Genomic DNA, 16,759 nt, shown 5'->3' with positions numbered 1-16,759 from the left:
TACAGGCTACCAAAGTATAAATAACTCTGGAAAAGCTAACAAAAAGGAAATAGAATGTAAAAAAAGTAATTTTAAATTTATTTTACATTCTGAGTTGATACACTAATGGCTATGTTTTTGGATTACATAGATTCTAACACCAATAATAATGGCCATAATATAAATAACAACAAAAATGATAATTTTAAATAAGATTATGATGGTGGCAATATTTATTTATTGGGCACTTACTATGGAGCAAGCCCCATGAGAAATGCAACTGTCATTACTTTTTCAGAGAGATTCTTTGAAGTTGATCAATATAATCCCTATTTCACAGGGAAGGTGCTAGGGCCCAAAAGAGTGAAGTATATTAGTAAAGCTCAACAAATAGAAAGGAAGGGGCCTAGAACTCAAACTCAAGTCTCTATGATCTTTCTGTATAATATTAGATTATATTTAATTAATATGTTATTACAAGTTTAAGAAGATGTTTATTCCTCTGGAAATCCTCAATAGACAGGAGATAAGCCATGAATTTTTTTGGTTTTACTTATATTTAGATACATAACCTAAAATAATTTTTAATCAGGTATATTCAAATTAATCACGATATTGCTCAGCAGTCAGCAAGGTAAAAAACTACTTCTAAAAGTAGAAGACAAAGGGGACCAGCAATCACTTCCCCAGACAATTTCAAGGCCAATGATTTATTTTGGTCACTGTAAAGACAGTTAACATCTATGTGACAAGTCTGATGAGGCTATTCCAGCAAACTCTAAAGAAGTTTCTGTTATTTTAACACACTTTCCAACTCTTACTGTTCCCACTCCTTCTGGACATTGTGGGTTCCCAGGGCACACAAGCCATCTGCCAAAACTCACCTGCCCTGCTTCAGCAGAGACCCCTCGCTGTCACTGTCATCACCAATGCCATCATCATCATCATCGCTGCCACTGTTACACTTTAGGAGCACTTTCTGGGTACCAGTCACTATTCTGAGCACTTTACATAGGTATTCCATCTCAGTCTCATCAGAAACCTATTGAGTCAGGCCCTCTTTTATCTTCATTTTACAGGTGAAGAAACTGAAGCGGGGGTGGGAATAGCTCAGTTGGTAAAGAATCCGCCTGCAATTCAGGAGACCCCCGTTCGATTCCTGTGTTGGGAAGATCCCCTGGAGAAGGGATAGGCTACCCACTCCAGTATCCTTGGGCTTCCCTGGTGGCTCAGCTGGTAAAGAATCCGCCTGCAATGCAGGAGACCTGGGTTCTATCCCTGGGTTGGGAAGATTCCCTGGAGAAGGGAAAGGCTACCCACTCCAGTATTCTGGCCTGGAGAATTCCACTGTAAAGTCCATGCGGTCACAGAGTCAGATACGACTGAGCGACTTTTACTCTCACTTTCATCTGACTCCAAAGGTTCTCCTCCCTTGCTTATTCCATCAATCTACACTCCCTATAAACATTTCAGAATTTTCTAAGCCGCTTATATTTTCCTTAAAATTTATATTCTTTCTTTTTCTTCTTCAGGACACAGGTCATAGTTCCTTACCTGACAAATTAATTATTGCAAATGCTTAAAAAGGTTAGAGTGTATTCTTATCTTTCCCTCTTAGGAATAATTTATGAAAGACACAATGATTTTGTTTTGGAGGGGTCACATTGCATGGCATGTGGGATCGTGGTTCCCCAACTAGGGAGTGATCAAACCCATGCCTCACTGCGGTGCAAGCACAAAGAAAGACACAATGCTTTAATGGGAAAAAAACAAAAACAAAAACTGAGCAATCCTCTTCTAGAACTGCAAAATTATAAAGTAGATATCTGGGGACAATCTGCTTCTGAAAAACCCTGAGATTGCATAAGCAGTTTGGGGATCTAAGTTCCAATATCACATATTATGATAAATATAATAAATAAAACACACTAGAAGAGTGGGGATAAACAAAGGTCTTTTCAATCTCCTTAGAAATGACTTTTCTCTTAGACACTGTCTATGGAGTTGGATTAGAAAAAAACATTTGATAAATGCTCTGAAGCTTGAAATTCAGAGGATTGGAGTATTTGCTTTTTAATAGATAAGGCTCATCTTTTTGTCCAATCTTTCAGGTAGTGTGGGGCGGAGGGGAGGTGGGGAACAGGTCTATGAACTTTATCTCCATATTTGAAGTCATCTGAAATGCAGTTGAAACATTATGAGGCAGTTAAAAGTAACTTTGGCCTGATTTTCTCAGACTGGATCTCAAATCAATTTTAAGGGCACATTTCTACATTTAATTTTCTACCTTGATTATATGCAGCTGCTAGTTAATTGGGGCACTTGCTTTGATTAAAAATTTTCTAACCCAAAACTATAAGAAAGACTAGCTTGGAGGAGGAGGAGCTGGACAACAAAGAGAAAGGGAGGGAGGTAACAAGTTACATGCCAGGCCTTCCACAGGGCTCTGTAAACATCATCTCATTTAGCTGTCAACAGCAAGCTAATGAAAAAATATTGTCACTGCTACCCTACATATAAAGAAAATGAGACTTTGATGGGTTAAATGATTTGCCCCAAATTGGACAGTTTCTAAGTGTGAGAGCCCAGATTTAAATCCAAGTCTGTCTCACCTTCCTCTGTATATAGACTCATAAACTGCCATTCATTTTTATATCTTGATGACATAGGACATTAGACATATGCCCCTGTAGGAGTGGTGGATTAAGAAAACTTTAAGGTCAGTAGTAATCACTTGGAAATTTTTGTAATTACCAATCTGAGTGACCCATATGGGGCCTGTAACTTTTAACAATTAAACCATTCTACTTGCACTAAAAATCCAAATACATATCAGAAGTAACCATTCTTTCTTTCTAAATTCAGTAACTAAAGAGAAATTGAGAAAATTTACCTGAAAAGGCATCTTCAAATACAATAATCTTACCTTTTTTCACTTCACTGCACCAGCCCTGCTCATCTCTAATGGGTTCATCTTTCTGAACATCATACTTTATCAAGTGAAAAGTGAAAAAAAGCTGCAAAAGAAAAATTAAACAAAAACAAAATTTAGTAATTTATTTGTGCAATAACATCCACTGGTAGGAGACTTAAAGCTCAGTCAGTTGAAATACTGTTTGTTTCAACTGACTGAACTTAATTTAAACCCTGATGCTGGGAAAGATTGAAAGCAGAAGAAAGGGATGACAGAGGACAAGATGGTTCAATGGCATCACCGACTCAATGGATATGAGTTTGAGCAAGCTCCAGGAGACAGTGAAAGACAGGGAAGCCTGGCATGCTGCAGTCCATGGGGTGGCAGACAGTTGGTCATTACTGAGCGACTGAACAACAACAAGAACAATTGAAATACAGAATCAGAATGTGGATTTACTAAAAACAAGTAAGCTTTCCTGGTAAAAAAAAAATAAATGAATATTTCAAAATCAAAACTGAAGTTGTTAGTAACCAGCACTCCTGTACTGGCTTTCACTTTCACTTCTTTTATGTTGCATGTTACCTTAGAAAAGTTTTACTAGTTTTAATCTTGAATGAATACCAGGAAGCAATCCATGTACTAAATCACATACTTTGCTAACTACAGTTAAGAGGACCACTTTCTTGCCTTTTCTTTTTTGCCATCTTTCAAAACATCCTTTGAAATGGAAATTTTAATAGAACTAAAATGTAAACTGGGAAGATACCCTGGAGAAGGAAATGGCAACTCACTCTAGTCTTCTTGCCTGGGAAATTCCATGGACAGAGGAGCCTGGCAGGCTATAGTCCATAGGGTTGCAAACAGTCAGATACAACTTAATGACTAAACAACAACAAAATAGATACTATGTGAATGCAAGGATTTTGCTGTATATTTTAATTTATCATCCTCTGAGAAGGGATTAGATGCCTTGAAAGTACTGTTTTTGTCATTTACCTAGACCTTTTCCCCAGTCTTTCACTTTAATGTCTTTAAACTAACCCTCAGCACTTCTGCACACTATTGTGTAAGATGGGAATTTTTTGGAACACACTTATCACACCAGGAAACAAGCTAGTTGAACATCTCTCCTTGATTCTCCATATTTCCTTCTCATCTGCTCCTGAAACATTCATATTACTGTATCATACAGATTCACAGAGCCTCAAAATCTGACCCTGGGAGAGAACTGCAAGTTGGTTCAATCCAGTTCCCTCATGTCATACATAAGAAAATTGAGGTTTTCCCAATCAACCAAAAAAGCAATCTTATTAAGCTGAACCAGCACACAGTAAACTAAAACGAAGGTAATAAAGTAAAAAAAAAAAAAAAAAAAAATTAGGAAGGACAAATAAAAGAGAGCAAGAGAGAAGGAGGAGGAGCATGAGGAAGAAGAGAGAAATGAATAAACATAGAACAAAGGAGAAAAGATGGATAAGATCAATGAGATAAATGTAACAATACTATTTGCTATCAAAGACTAAACACCACTATCTCTGGATAATCAACATGTGACCACAATCACAATTCAAATGAGCTAATGAATCTCAAGTAAATACAAATGAGAGCAACTAATAGCAACTGAGTACTTACTGTTTTCCAGTCACTGTGCAAAGAGCTTTTAATCATTAAACACACTATGAGGTAGAAGCTAATATTATCCTGTTTTAAGATGGGGACCAATGAAAGAGACAGCAAAGCAAAATATATTGTTATTCTAGACATAAAGATTCTTGTTACAATGCAAGCTTGCATCTTGTTGGTTTTTGTCTTTAATTGGCATAACAAGAGACTGGCCACTTCCTAATAACTGGTAAGAAGAAAGATTCCAGAAACTCCAGAACTGCATTTGTCATTTTGGCCAAACAAGAACAGAACTCTGTTTATTACCCATCTTTCTCTTTCCTGTTTTACCTGTTTTATCATGCTTTATATCTTGAAAAATTTGCCCAGCAACTGGTAATATCAGCTTTAACTTTATTTCTTTGAGATTAATTTGGCAACCACATGCATGAGTAAGATTCATTCTGCATCAAATCACTGTCAGTGCACTCCCTATTGGATACAGGGGACTTTATGGTCAGAAATCAAGTAATTTTATAATACAAATGAAATTTAAATATATCATAGCATCTTCTAGAAGTAGCCTGGATCAGAGTATTAAGTCTCAGCTATAAGGATTTCTACTTTTTTTTCTTTACCTTCAAGAGGTCCCACAAGGTTACAAAAATGGTTGTTATAACAACACAAATAAAAAGTAGATGCCGCATTTTAATATCTCGTGAATGTATACATACAGGTGTAGGTATAGGAAGAGGTATGCATGTCTAGAACACAGCTGCAGGGGGTCTCATTTGTAACTGTCTAGGCAAATGGGTCCCCAGAACTGTGTGGCACTCACCCATGTGGCTGTGCACACTGGCCCTTAGAGTTCCTACACCTGTATGCTTCTGCATATTCAAATTTGTAAATTCAGAAGTTGGAAAGGGAACACAAAAATTATTTCCTCTATTAATACATGAGTATACTTTGAATCCAGAGAAAGTGACTTGTCAAAGTCAAAAAGTCATGTAAGTGGCAGAGCTAGAATTAAGCCCCTAGGTACAGTGATTCCAATTTGGGATGTTTGGCCTCAACATTATACCACATTGCCTAAACCTGTACATTACAAGCTCATTTATCCTACACAAATGTAAACTTCTCATCTGTTATATATTTATATGTAGTAACATGTAATATTATATAGAGTTGGGCCATTATGAATACATATTTCTAGGTGCAACAGCATAGTTCTGATTGGTTCACAGAGTTATATTTAAAAAATAATCATTTGTGAGGGAAGGTCCTAAGAGGGCAGAGGAATAGGATGGGGAGTTTACTTTCTCCCCCACAAATTCATCAAAAGATCATTTGAATGCTGAGCAACTTCCACAAAACAACTTCTGAATGCTGGCGGAGGATACCAGGCACCCAGAAAGGCAGCCCATTCTCTTTGAAAGGAGGAAGGACAAAATATAAACGACAACAGAGAGACAACAGAGTTAGGGACCTGGGGAGGGAGTTGTGAAGGAGAAGTTTCCAAACAGTAGGAGACCCTCTCACAGGCAGGTCTGTGGGGAGTTTTGGAATCTCAGAGGGCAACATAGCTGGGAGGAACAACAACAACAAAAAAGCCCACAGAATAGGCGCCTAACCGCAACTCCCAGCAGAGAAGTAGCCCAGACGCTCGCATCTGCCACCAGCCAGCAGGGACTGGACAGGGAGGCGTGGGTGGCATCATCAATTAGGGTAAGGACCAGGCCTGAATGCCCTGCGGACAATCCGAGGGAGCTAATGTGAGATAGCAGCCCAAACTGTGGGATAGCCAGAGAGGAAAAAAAAAGAGAGAGAGAGAGAGGACTTGACCTAAAAAAGACTCTAACTCACAGCCTGGCCCACTCACAAAGGACTGAGTGAAAAACAGAGGAGAGCAAGCCGGCTGCGTCCAGGCCCCTCCCCCGCGCCGGAGGCAGAGAGGCAGGCGGGCGGCAGCCAGAGCCTGAAGGCAAGGGGCTGCTCCAATCTCAGCTCCAGAGACCAGAGACCAGCACCCTCCACCAAACTGTGAGCAGGCTCTCAGTTGCTAACCATGTCTTCCTGGGATCTTGGATGGTTGACATCTGCCAGAAGGGTCGCAGCCCGATATCAACTCCCCAGAGGAGATACACGGCACACCTGAGATGATGCTCTCGCAGCGCACCCGGGAAACCAAGCGGCCAGGACTGGGGAGGTGGGTAAGACGCACGGCCCACCTGGGACAGTGCGCTCACCAAGCACTCAGTCTGAGCTGCTCAGACCTGGGAAGGGCACAAAATGCACGCCCAACTGAGTCTGTGCCCTTGCGGAGCACCTGAGAACAAGAACCTGAGCGGCTTTGACCTGGGAAGTGCGTGAAATGAGGGCCCGCTGTGGACAGTGCCCCGCAGAACACCCTGGAGCCTGATCAGTGTAGACCCAGAAAGCATACGCCGGTGTAAGCTGGGGCAAACCCAGTGTGGTCCATACACTGTGGGCACTCCCCACACATGCCAGTGATATTTGTCTGCAGTATTCCTCCCTCCCCACAACACAACTGAACAAGTGAGCCTAAATAAGTGACCACCCTCGCCCCCTCAGACACTGGAAATTAGACACCAAAGAGATTTGCAAACAGAGGAGGCCAAAATAAACAAAGAAGAGGGAACCACTCTGGAAGTGACAGGTACAGATTAAAACCTTGCAGTTAACATTGACTACATTGCCGTTAAGCATTGGAGGGGGCCTATAGACCTTGAGAACAAGTACAAGCTAGAACAAGGAACTATCTGAAACTGAATTGACCCCACACTGCCCACAACAGCTCCAAAGAATTCCTAGATATATTTTTACTATTACCACTTTTTAAATTTTTTAAAATTTATGTTCTTTATTACTTCTTTAATTTTCATTTTTATAACCTACTATTACCTTACAAAAAAAAAGACCCTATTTTAAGCAAATTTCATATATATATATTTTATAATTTTTAGATTATTGATTTTGTGATTGATTTTGTTTTGTATTTTTAATATTGCATTCTTGAGAGTCTAAACTCTATTAATTTTTGCTTTTTGGTATTTGTTACCAATTTTGTACCTTTAAGAATCTTATCTTCAGTATCCATTTTCACTTAGGAGTGTGATTACTGGCTTGATTGCTCTCTCCCCTTTTGACTCTCCCTTTTCTCCCCCAGGTCACCTCTATCTCCTCCCTCCCCCTTCTCTTCTCTACTTAACTCTGTGAATCTCTCTGGTGTTCTGGGCTGTGGAGAACACTTAGGGAACTGATTGCTGGTTAGATTGGTCTCTCCCCTTTTGATTCCCCCCTTTTCTCCTCCTGGTCACTTCTATCTCCCTCCTTCCTCTTCTCTTCTCTATGTAACTCTGTGAATCTCTCTGGGTGTTCCAGACTGTGGAGAGCATATAGGGAATTGATTATTGGCTAGATTGCTCTCTCCCCTTTTGACTCCCCCTCTTCTCCTCCTGGTCCTCCGTGAATCTCTGGGTGTCCCTCACTGTGGAGAATAGAATTGTTTCACCATTAACCTAGATGTTTTATCATCTGTGTTGTATGGGTGCAGAAGTCTTGAGGCTACTGTAAGAATAAGACTGAAATCCAGAGGCAGGAGGCCTAACCTCAAAACTTGAGAACATCAGAGAACTCCTGATTCCAGGGAATATTAATAGACAAGAGCGCATCCAAAAGCCTCCATACGTACACTGAAACCAAGTTCCACCCAAGAGCCAACAAGTTCCAGAGCAAGACATACCATGCTAATTCTCCAGCAAAGCTGGAATACAGCCCTGAGCATTAAAAGACAGGCTGCCCAAGGCCATGTCAAACCCAGACACCCAAAAATTCACTACTGGACACTTCATTGCACTCCAGAGAGAAGAGATCCAGCTCCACCCACCAGAACACAGATGCAAGCTCCCCTAAACAGGAAACCTTGACAAGCCACTAATCCAACCCCACCCACAGGGAGCAGGCTCCACAATAAAGAGGAACCACAAACTTCCAGCCTACAGAAAGGGCACCCCAAACACAGCAATCTAAACAAAATGAAAAGGCAGAGAAATATTCAGCAGAGAAAGGAATATGATAAACGCCCACCAAACCAAACAAAAGAGGAGGAGATAGTGAGACTACCTGAAAAAGAATTCAGAATAATGATAGTAAGGATGACCCAAAGTCTTGAAAACAAAATGGAGTTACAGATAAATAGATTAGAGACAAGGATTGGGAAGATGCAAGAAATGTTTAACAAGGACCTAGAAGAAATAATGAAGAGTCAATCAATAATGAATAATGCAATAACTGGGATCAAAAGCACTAGGGAACCAATAGTAGAATAACTGAGGCAGAAGATAGGATAAGTGAGGTGGAAGGTAGAATGGTGGAAATAAATGAAGCAGAGAGGAAAACAGAAAAAAGAATGAAAAGAAATAAGGACAACCTCTGGGACAATGTTAAACACCCCAACATTCGAATCATAGGAGTCCCAGAAGAAGAAAATAAAGAGAAAAGGCATAAGAAAATACTTGAAGTGATAACAGTTAAAAAGTTCCCTAAGACTTTTTTTTTCATCAAGTATGAAATTATCTCATCAAATATTTTCTCTAAAATAGGGGCATCCCTCAAAGATCAGTTGGTAAAGAATCTACCTGCAATGCAGGAGACCCTGGTTCATTTCCTGGGTCAGGAAGATCCACTGGAGAAGGGATAGGCTACCCACTCCAGTATTCTTGGGCTTCCCTTGTGGCTCAGTTGGTAAAGAATCCACCTGCAATGCGGGAGACCTGGGTTTGATCCCTGGGTTGGGAAGATCCCCTGGAGAAGGGAAAGGTTACCCACTCCAGTATTCTGGCTTGGAGAATTCCATGGTCTCTACAGTCCATGGGGTCGCAAACAGTCGGACATGACTGAGTGACTTTCACTTTCACTTCATTTCACTTTCCCTAAAATGGGGAGTAAAATAGCCACCCAAGACCAAGAAACCCAGAGAGTCCCAAACAGGTTAAGCCCAAGGTGAAACACCCCAAGACACATATTAATCAAACTAATGAAGATCAAACACAAAGAGAAAATATTAAAAGCAGCAAGGGAAAAGCAACAAACAACACACACAGGGATCCCCATAAGGATAACAGCTGATCTTTCAATAGAAACTCTTCAGGCCAGAAGGGAACGGCAGGACATACTTAAAGTCACGGAAGAGAAAAACCTACAACCCAGATTACTATACCCAGCAAGGATCTCATTCAAATATGAAGGAGAAATCAAAAGCTTTCCAGACAGGCAAATGCTGAGAGAATTCAGCACCACCAAACCAGCTCTTCAACAAATGCTAAATGATCTTCTCTAGATAGGAAACACAGAAAAGGTTTATAAACTCAAACCCAAAACAACAAAGTAAATGGCAATAGGATCATACTTATCAATAATTACCTTAAATGTAAATGGGTTGAATGCCCCAACCAAAAGACAAAGACTGGCTGAATGGATATAAAAGCAAGACCCTTATATATGCTGCCTACAAGAGACCCACCTCAAACCAAGGGACACATACAAACTGAAAGTGAAGGGCTGGAAAAAGATATTTCACGCAGACAGAGATCAAAAGAAAGGAGAAGTAGCAGTACTCATATCAGATAAAATAGACTTTGAAATAAAGGCTGTGAAAAGAGACAAAGAAGGACACTACATAATGATCAAAGGATCAATCCAAGAAGAAAATGTAACAATTATAAATATATATGCACCCAACATAGGAGCACCTCAATACGTAAGGCAAATGCTTAAAAGTATGAAAGGGGAAATTAACAGTAACACAATAATAATGGGAGACTTTAATACCCCAATAGAACAACCAAATAGAAAATTAGCAAGGAAACACAAACTTTAAATGATACAATGGATCAGTTAAACCTAATTGATATCTATAGGACATTTCACCCCAAAACAATGAATTGCATCTTTTTCTCAAGTGCACACAGAATATTCTCTAGGATAGATCACATCCTGGGCCATAAATCTAACCTTGTTAAATTCAAAAAAATTGAAATCATTTCAAGCATCTTTTCTGATCACAATGTGGTAAGACTACATGTCAGCTACAGGAAAAAACTATTAAAAATACAAACATATGGAGGCTAAATAACATGCTTCTGAATAACCAACAAATCATGGAAGAAATCAAAAAGGAAATCAAAATATGCATAGAAACAAATGAAAAGGAAAACAACAACCCAAAACCTATGGGATTCAGTAAAAGCAGTGCTAAGGGGAAGGTTCATAGAATTACAAGCTTACCTCAAGAAACAAGAGAAAAATCAAATAAATAACCTAAATTTACACCTAAAGCAATTAGAAAAAGAAGAAATGAAGGGTTAGTAGAAGGAAAGAAATCATAAAAAGTAGGGCAGAAATAAATGAAAAAGAAACAAAGGAGACTATAACAAAAATCAACAAAACTAAAAGCTGGTTCTTTGAAAAGATGTATAAAATAGACAAACCATTAGCCAGATTCAACAAGAAAAAAAGGGAGAAGAACCAAATTAACAAAATTAGAAATGAAAATGGAGAAATCACAACAGACAATGCAGAAATACAAAGGATCAGAGAAGACTACTATCAGCAACTATATGCCAATAAAATGGACAACCTGAAAGAGATGGACAAATTCTTAGAAAAGAATAACCTTCCAAAACTGAATCAGAAAGAAACAGAAAATCTTACAAGACCCATCACAAGCATGGAAATAGAAACTGTAATAAAAAATCACCCAACAAATAAAAGCCCAGAGCCAGATGGAGTTAGAGAAGAGTTAACACCTATGCTACTCAAACTCTTCCAGAAAATTGCAGAGGAAGGTAAACTCCCAAACTCATTCAATGAGGTCACCATCACCCAAATACCAAAACCAGACAAAGATGCCACACAAAAAAAGAAAACTACAGGTCAATATCACTGATGAACATAGATGCAAAAATCCTCAACAAAATTCTAGCAAACAGAATCCAACTATATACTAAAAAGATCATACATCATGACCAACTGGGCTTTATCTCAGAGATTCAAGGATTCTTCAATATTCACAAATCAATCAATGTGATACACCACATTAACAAATTTAAGGATAAAAACCATGTGATTATCTCAATAGATGCAGAGACAGCCTTTGACAAAATTCAACACCCATTTATGATAAAAACTCTCCAGAAAGCAGGCATAGAAGGAACATATCTCAACATAATAAAAGATGTATATGATAAACCCACAGCAAACATTATCCTCAATGGCAAAAAATTGAAAGCATTTCCCCTAAAATCAGGAACAAGACAAGGGTGTCCACTCTCACCACTACCATTTAACATAATTTTGGAAGTTTTAGCCACAACAATCAGAGAAGTTAAAGAAATAAAAAGGAATCCATATTGGAAAAGAAGAAGTAAAACTCTCACTTTTTGCAGATGACATGATCCTCTACATAGAAGACCCTAAAGACACCACCAGAAAATTACTAGAGCTAATCAATGAATATAGTAAATTTGCAGGATATAAAATTAATACACAGAAATCCCTTGCATTCCTAAACACTAACAATGAGAAAACATAAAGAGAAATTAAAGTAACAATCCCATTCACAATGCGATGAAAAGAATAAAATACTTAGGAATAAATCTACCTAAAAAACAAAAGACATATATAGAAAACTATAAAACACTGATGAAATAAATCAAAGATGTCACAAAGAGATGGAGAAATATATCATGTTCATGGATTGGAAGAATCAATATAGTGAAAATGAGTATACTAACTAAAGCAATCTATAGATTCAATGCAATCCATATCAAGCTACCAATGGCATTTTTCACAAACTAGAATAAATAATTTCACAATTTGTATGGAAATACAAAAATTCTCAAATAGCCAAAGCAATCTTGAGCAAGAAGAATGGAACTGGAGGAATCAACCTGCCTGACTTGAAGCTATACTACAAAGCTACAGTCATCAAGACAGTATGGTACTGGCACGAAGACAGAAATATGGATCAGTGGAACAAAATAGAAAGCCCAGAGATAAATCCACATACCTATGGACAGCTTATCTTTGACAAAGGAGGCAAAACTACACAATGGAGAAAAGATAATCTCTTTAACAAGTGGTGCTGGGAAAACCAGTCAACTGCCTGTAAAAGAATGAAACTAGAACACTTTCTAACACCATACACAAAAATAAACTCAAAATGAATTAAAGATCTAAATGTAAGACCAGAAACTATAAAACTCCTAGAGGAAAACATAGGCAAAACACTCTCCGACATAAATCACAGCAAGATCCTCGATGACCCACCTCCCAGAGTGATTGAAATAAAAGCAAAAATAAACAAATGGGACCTAATTAAACTTAAAAACTTTTGCACAATGTAAGAAACTATAAGCAAGGTGAAAAGACAACTTCAGAGTGGGAGAAGATAATAGCAAATGAAGCAACTGACAAAGAGTTAATCTCAAAAATATACAAGCAGCTCATGCAACTGAATACCAGAAAAATAAATGGCTCAATCCAAAAATGGACCAAAGAACTAAACAGACATTTCTCCAAAGAAGACATACAGATGGCTAACAAACACATGAAAAAATGCTCAACATCACTAATCAACAGAGAAATGCAAATCAAAACCACAATGAGGTACCATCTCATGCCAGTACCATTTCAGAATGACTGCTATCAAAAAGTCTACAAACAGTAAATGCTGGAGAGGGTGTGGAGGAAAGGGAACACTCTTACACTGTTGATGGGAATGCAAACTAATAAGCCATAATGGAGAACAGTGTGGAGATTCCTTAAAAAAAAACTGAAAATAGAACTGCCATATGACCCAGCAATCCCACTGCTGGGCATATACACTGAGGAAACTAGAATTGAAAGAGACTCATGTATCCCAGTGTTCCTCACAGCCCTGCTGACAATAGCTAGGACATGGAAGCAACCTAGGTGTCCATCAGCAGATGAATGGATAAGAAAGTAGTGGTACATACACAACGGAATATTATTCAGTTATTAAAAAGAACACATTTGAATCAGTTCTAATGAAGTGGATGAAACTGAAGCCTATTATACAGAGTGAATTAAGTCAGAAAGAAAAACACCAATACAGTATATTAATGCATATATATGGAATTTAGAAAGATGGTAATGATGACCCTATATGCAAGACAGCAAGAGAGACACAGATATAAAGAACAGACTTTTGGACTTGTGGGAGAAGGCGAGGATGGGATGATTTGAGAGAATAGCACTGAAACATGTATATTACCATATGTGAAACAGATCACCTATCCAAGTTCGATGCATGAAACAGGACACTCAAAGTCAGTTCACTGGGACAACCCAGAGGGATGGGATAATCTCTTAAGCTCCTGCAATATCATGAAGGGTAGTACTATTGTTATTTGCCTAAGGGCCTTGGGTAGCCAGATTGTAAATACACTGTTGAGAGTGGGTCTCTGAGCCAGGTCAATAATGTTATGTAGGATAGAGGTCTGTACTCACACATCTTGACCTCCTGAAGGACAAGAGATGGACACTAACCATAGAGGCAGCCAACTAGATTTAAATGATTGAGCACCCCCACTCCCCCAAAAAACTCTGGACATCAAGACTGGGTAAGCTTCCTGACCTGGAAATACATGTAACTATTATATCAACTTTTCATGAGTTTTCTGTAGTGAATTATCAAAAATTATTAAAGGTGGTCTTGCTGCTGCTGCTAAGTTGCTTCAGTCGTGTCTGATTCTGTGCGACCCCATAGACGGCAGCCCACCAGGCTCCCCCATCCCTAGGATTCTCCAGGCAGGAACACTGCAGTGGGTTGCCATTTCCTTCTCCAACGCATGAAAGTGAAAAGTGAAAGTGAAGTCGCTCAGTCGTGTCTGACTCTGTGTGACCCCATGGACTGCAGCCTACCAGGCTCCTCCGTCCATGGGATTTTCCAAGCAAGGTGGTCTTAGGGACCCCCAATTGCAACTGAAGTCAGGTGTGAAGATGGTCCTGTGTGAATTTTTTTCTAACTTCACAGTTGGCTAAATTTCCTAGTCTCTAAAAGATGCTTGAAAGTGAAAGTGTTAGTTGCTCAGTCTTGTCTGACTCTTTGCAACCCTATGGACTGCAGCCCTCCAGGCTCCTTCCCCCATGCGATTCTCCAGGCAAGAATACTGGAGTGGGTTGCCATGCCCTTCTCCAGGGGATCATCCCAACCCAGGGATAGAATTTGGGTCTTCTGCATTGCAGGCAGATTCTTTACTGTCTGAGCCACCAGGGAAGCTCAAAAGATGCTTACTTTAAGACAACAAAAATGTTTATACAAATGTGAAGGAAAGAAGTCTTTTTACCAAATCTCAAACTTTACTTTTTGTATCTATGGATTTACCACCATGAAAGATGAGATAATTAGCACTTATACCTTCTTCTTTCTTCCCACCCAATTCCCATTTTTGTTAGTTATAAATATTTCTATGTTGTCAGGATTTACATTTACATTCCATTTACAAACGTAATTCAAGAGTTTTAAATCTTCTACATTTAAATGGATTCAATCAAACCTTTTACTAGAAGGTTGTTCCTTCATTTCTAAAGACTGCTTTATCTTCATATTCACCAGAATTTTTCACTTAGTGAATATAAAGCAGTAGTATATTCCTGTAAGTACATAGGAATTACATTCTCTGATTTCTTAAAAGTTTGAGGATGCCACTTTTTTGCATTTGGACTTTCAGGACAACTTGGTTAAACTAGCATTCTTAGCTGAAAACATTACTTTCCCTTTGGGGGGAACTGGGTGTGATGTTTTCATTTTGAAAGATGCCTGAGCCATTTCCCATCTTCACCCTCTACTTTGTACATCTTTTGCTTTTTCTGCCTTAGTATCTGCTTATGGTTCTTCAATTTACATTCAGTAATTTCACCAGAAAATATTTTCTGATAATCATTCTGTACCATATATTCCACCCCTGAAATATGAGCTCTTTTTGCTAAACATTCAAATCTTTCTTTTCAGGAAGATTTGTTCTATTAGGTTTCAAGTAGTTTTTTTCACTTTGAGTTTTTTTCTGTAAGAACACAAATTAAGCACATGTCAGATCGTTGTCTATGTTTTCATTTTATCTTTTTCATTTATTTTATATTATTATTTGCTTATTCTTTATATTGTTTGTGTGACTCCTTAATCCCATCCATCTTGCTCACTAGTAATGTTTACAGCCTTATTTATTTTTAAGTTCTTCAATGTGATGTTTAGGTCTGTAACATTTTCATTTTTCCCTTATATTTTTCTCCTTTGGGTTGAGCATGGCTACTTTTCAACTCCTTTTGTTGATTTATGCCTTTCCTGCACTTTCCTTTGGGCTCTTGTTTTTAAACAGAATATTATTACAAATTTTTGAACCACTGGAAATTATTTTTCTAAACATTTTCTGGCTATTTGGGGGGACCTATTTTGATATTCAGCCATATTTTTTTTAGCAGTTTTTTATTTAGATTCATTTTCTTCCTTCTTTTTTTTTCCAGTTTTATTTCTTTCGATTTCATGTTTGTTCCTTCTCAGTTATAACTACTGAGCATAGAAAAGGAGAAGGCAGTCTACAACTTTTATGTGGCTGCCTCTCAATTGAGCTGTCATCAAATTTTTTATATTATTTGCTTTGAAGGCATTTATGGGACACACCTCTCTTCATGCATTTAAGTAAACAGGAAACGCAGCACACAAGAAGGACATTTGGGTCACAGGAACTTTGTGCTGCTGCCTCATCTTTTTTTTTGGTTATAACATCTTACCTCTCTTTAGATGCTGATTCCTTTCTGAGAGGGTAACTGTAATCCTCCGATAGGTTTAAATTTTTGAGAGACACACTTATCAAATTTCCTGACATAATTATGAAACAATTACTGGTCTAATTTTTTTCTGATTACCTGTTATGTAATGAAACAACACACAAATGAAATGATAAAAGACTAGAATTCACATGACATTAGGGACTTTTTTTCTTCCATTTCCAAACTGCAAAAAAAGAAAAAAATAGTTTTTCCAAATATAACTGGAGACAATCATAACTTCCAGTATTATGGACATTATAACAGTCTGACAGGGACTTTAATATATTAGAAAATTACAATGAAGTCAAGCTTCATTGTATTCCTATTACATAATTACTTAGGAATGATACAGCTTCACCAAAAATGTTTAATATTAATAGCAAATTTTTA

General features: G+C 38.2%; 1 protein-coding gene across 1 annotated transcript in view; it reads right to left on the bottom strand.

Moving 5' to 3' along the window:
• The window catches only part of SLC27A6 (solute carrier family 27 member 6), a 71,414-nt gene that overhangs the window by 9,181 nt on the left and 45,474 nt on the right, over positions 1 to 16,759 (bottom strand). Inside the window, exon 6 of the mRNA XM_043465962.1 lies at positions 2,906 to 2,996. Within this exon, the coding sequence (XP_043321897.1) occupies positions 2,906 to 2,996 (91 nt within the window). The remainder of the gene's footprint in view (positions 1 to 2,905; positions 2,997 to 16,759) is intronic.

Source organism: Cervus canadensis, chromosome 4 (genome assembly GCF_019320065.1).
Source record: "Cervus canadensis isolate Bull #8, Minnesota chromosome 4, ASM1932006v1, whole genome shotgun sequence".
NCBI classification, from domain to species: domain Eukaryota; kingdom Metazoa; phylum Chordata; class Mammalia; order Artiodactyla; family Cervidae; genus Cervus; species Cervus canadensis.
The sequence above is the reverse complement of the archived record's forward strand: the minus strand, read 5'-3'. Positions and strand labels throughout refer to the sequence as shown.